The sequence below is a fragment of the Coturnix japonica genome, linkage group LGE22C19W28_E50C23, assembly GCF_001577835.2.
Source record: "Coturnix japonica isolate 7356 linkage group LGE22C19W28_E50C23, Coturnix japonica 2.1, whole genome shotgun sequence".
Taxonomy (NCBI): Eukaryota; Metazoa; Chordata; class Aves; order Galliformes; family Phasianidae; genus Coturnix; species Coturnix japonica.
Window position 1 is genome coordinate 1,035,211 of NC_029544.1, and position 2,025 is coordinate 1,037,235.

At 65.4% G+C, this 2,025-nt stretch overlaps 1 protein-coding gene across 1 annotated transcript in view; it reads right to left on the minus strand.

Moving 5' to 3' along the window:
- The window catches only part of GDF11 (growth differentiation factor 11), a 6,509-nt gene extending 4,746 nt beyond the window's left edge, over positions 1–1,763 (minus strand). Inside the window, exon 1 of the mRNA XM_015887027.2 lies at positions 1,382–1,763. Within this exon, the coding sequence (XP_015742513.1) occupies positions 1,382–1,733 (352 nt within the window). The 5' untranslated portion in view covers positions 1,734–1,763. The remainder of the gene's footprint in view (positions 1–1,381) is intronic.
- Between the last annotated feature and the right edge of the window lie 262 nt (positions 1,764–2,025).

Genomic DNA, 2,025 nt, shown 5'->3' on the forward strand with positions numbered 1-2,025 from the left:
GGTTGGGTTGAGATGGGGGAGCAATGAGTGAATGAGGAGCGGGGAGGAAAACCTCAGCGTGTCGTCAATTTTATGGGTAATAAAATTTCAAAGCCACCCGAAGTCTATTAATGCCCGGGAAGGAAATTCGTCAGGGAGGGGGGGAGGGAAGGAGGGGCAGCTCCTCACACTTCCAGCCCTTCCGCTCCGGCCTTCACACCCCACCCCCGGGATGGGATGGTGGTGATTTGATGGGGGGGGTTTGGGGGTCCCGGGTGGTATCAGCCCTATAGGAGCAGGTGGAGAGGAGGTGGGACCCCTCAGCACCTCCCATTGCATCCCATTGCCCTGCAGCCCTATGGGTGGACACACAGACATGGGGATGTACAGAGCAATGTCACGGTGATGCTGAGCCCCCCCCCCAGCATCTTGTCCTGTCCCCAGGGCACCGTGGGGACCCCTCAGTGCCATCAGCACGCCCTGCTGTCACCCTGTCACTGCTGGCAATGGGGACATCGGGCACAGGGGGTCCCATGTCCCAGTCCTGTCCCAGTACCCGGTGCTGATGCTGATGCTGATGCTGGCTCCCAGCTCCCAGCCCCACAGCACAACCAGGTCCCAGCACCCAGTGTCCGTTCCCTGTGACAGCTCCCAGTAGCCGCTGCCGGGTCCCGGTTCTGATTCCCGGTACCAAGTGCTGGTCTCGGTGCTGAGTCCTGACCCGGTGCCAGATCTCACGACTGCTTGGTCCCAGCACCCGGTACCTGCTTCCATTGCCCTACAGCTGCTCCCATCCAGAACCCTATAACACCTCACAGAACCCAGCGTCCATTCCCAGCACCCAGAACTCTCAGCACCAAATCAGAACCTCAATGCCCTGTGGCTGTTCCCAGTCCCCGGTCCCGGTGCTGAACCAGCTGCACTGTCCCGTCCCCATGTACCTGTATCCCCCTGAGTCCAAATGTTTCCCCAAATCCCCACGTTCCTCCGATGTCTCCGAGTCCCCACATCCCGTGTCCCCAAATCTCCCCACGGCGCAGAGCAACGCGTCTTAAGAGCTTAACGTGAAGCTGCCCGATCCCGGTGCCGGTCCCGGTCCGAACCCAACCCCGGTGCCGGTCCCGTTGGGCCGGGGCTGCGGGTCGATGCCCGAAGCTGCGTTTGGGGGCTGCCCCGAGAGGCACCGAGCGCGACCGAGGGGGACCGGGAAGGAAACACGAAGAGAGAAGGGAGAGAAGGGAGGGACGGGGGGGGAGCACCGGAGGGAACCGGGGGAGGGCGGGGGGAACCGGGGGAGCCCGAGAAGGGAAAGTTCCGACCGCGGCCACCGGAGCCGGGGACCGGGAGGGGCTCGGGGGAGGGAGGAGGCGAAGTTTGCGTCCGGAACAAAGGCGGCACTGACTTTCCTGGGCCATGCTGATGACGGTCTCGGTGGTGGCGTGATACTCGTCCTCCTCCAGGTACTCGTCGTGCTGCAGCGAGTCCCCCTGGAAGTCGTGCAGGTCGAGGATCTGCTGCAGCGGCGGCGCTTTGGGCAGCAGCTGCTTCACCACCTCCCGGGTGATGTTGGGCGCTTCCTTCAGCCTCAGCTTGCTCAGGATCTGCGACTTGATGCTCTCCAGCCGCAGCTCTTTGCTGTGCCTCCGCCACACGCACACGGGGCACGAGGGCTCCGAAGAGGCGGGGAGGGGGGGCTGAGCTCCAGCCGGGCCCCCCACCACCAAAACCAACAGCCACAGCAACACCGGGGCCATCCCGGGGGGCTTCCCCCGCCGGCCCCCACCCCGGCGGTGAGCGGGGAACGGAGCGGGGAGCGGCGGTGGAGGCTGCGGGGAGCGGAGCGGGGCGGGCGGAGAGGGGCCGGGGAATGGGGGGGGGGGAAAAAGCGTCGGCGGCGGCCCCGGGGTTTTATATCCCAAGTGAAGTGTGTCGTCAGCGGCCTTGATTGGCTGCGGGCGCACAAAAGAGGTTCTGGCAGGGGCTTGGCACCAACGAGCCGACGCCGACGGCCCCGCCGCTCACCGGGCACGGCCCCGCAACCCGCCC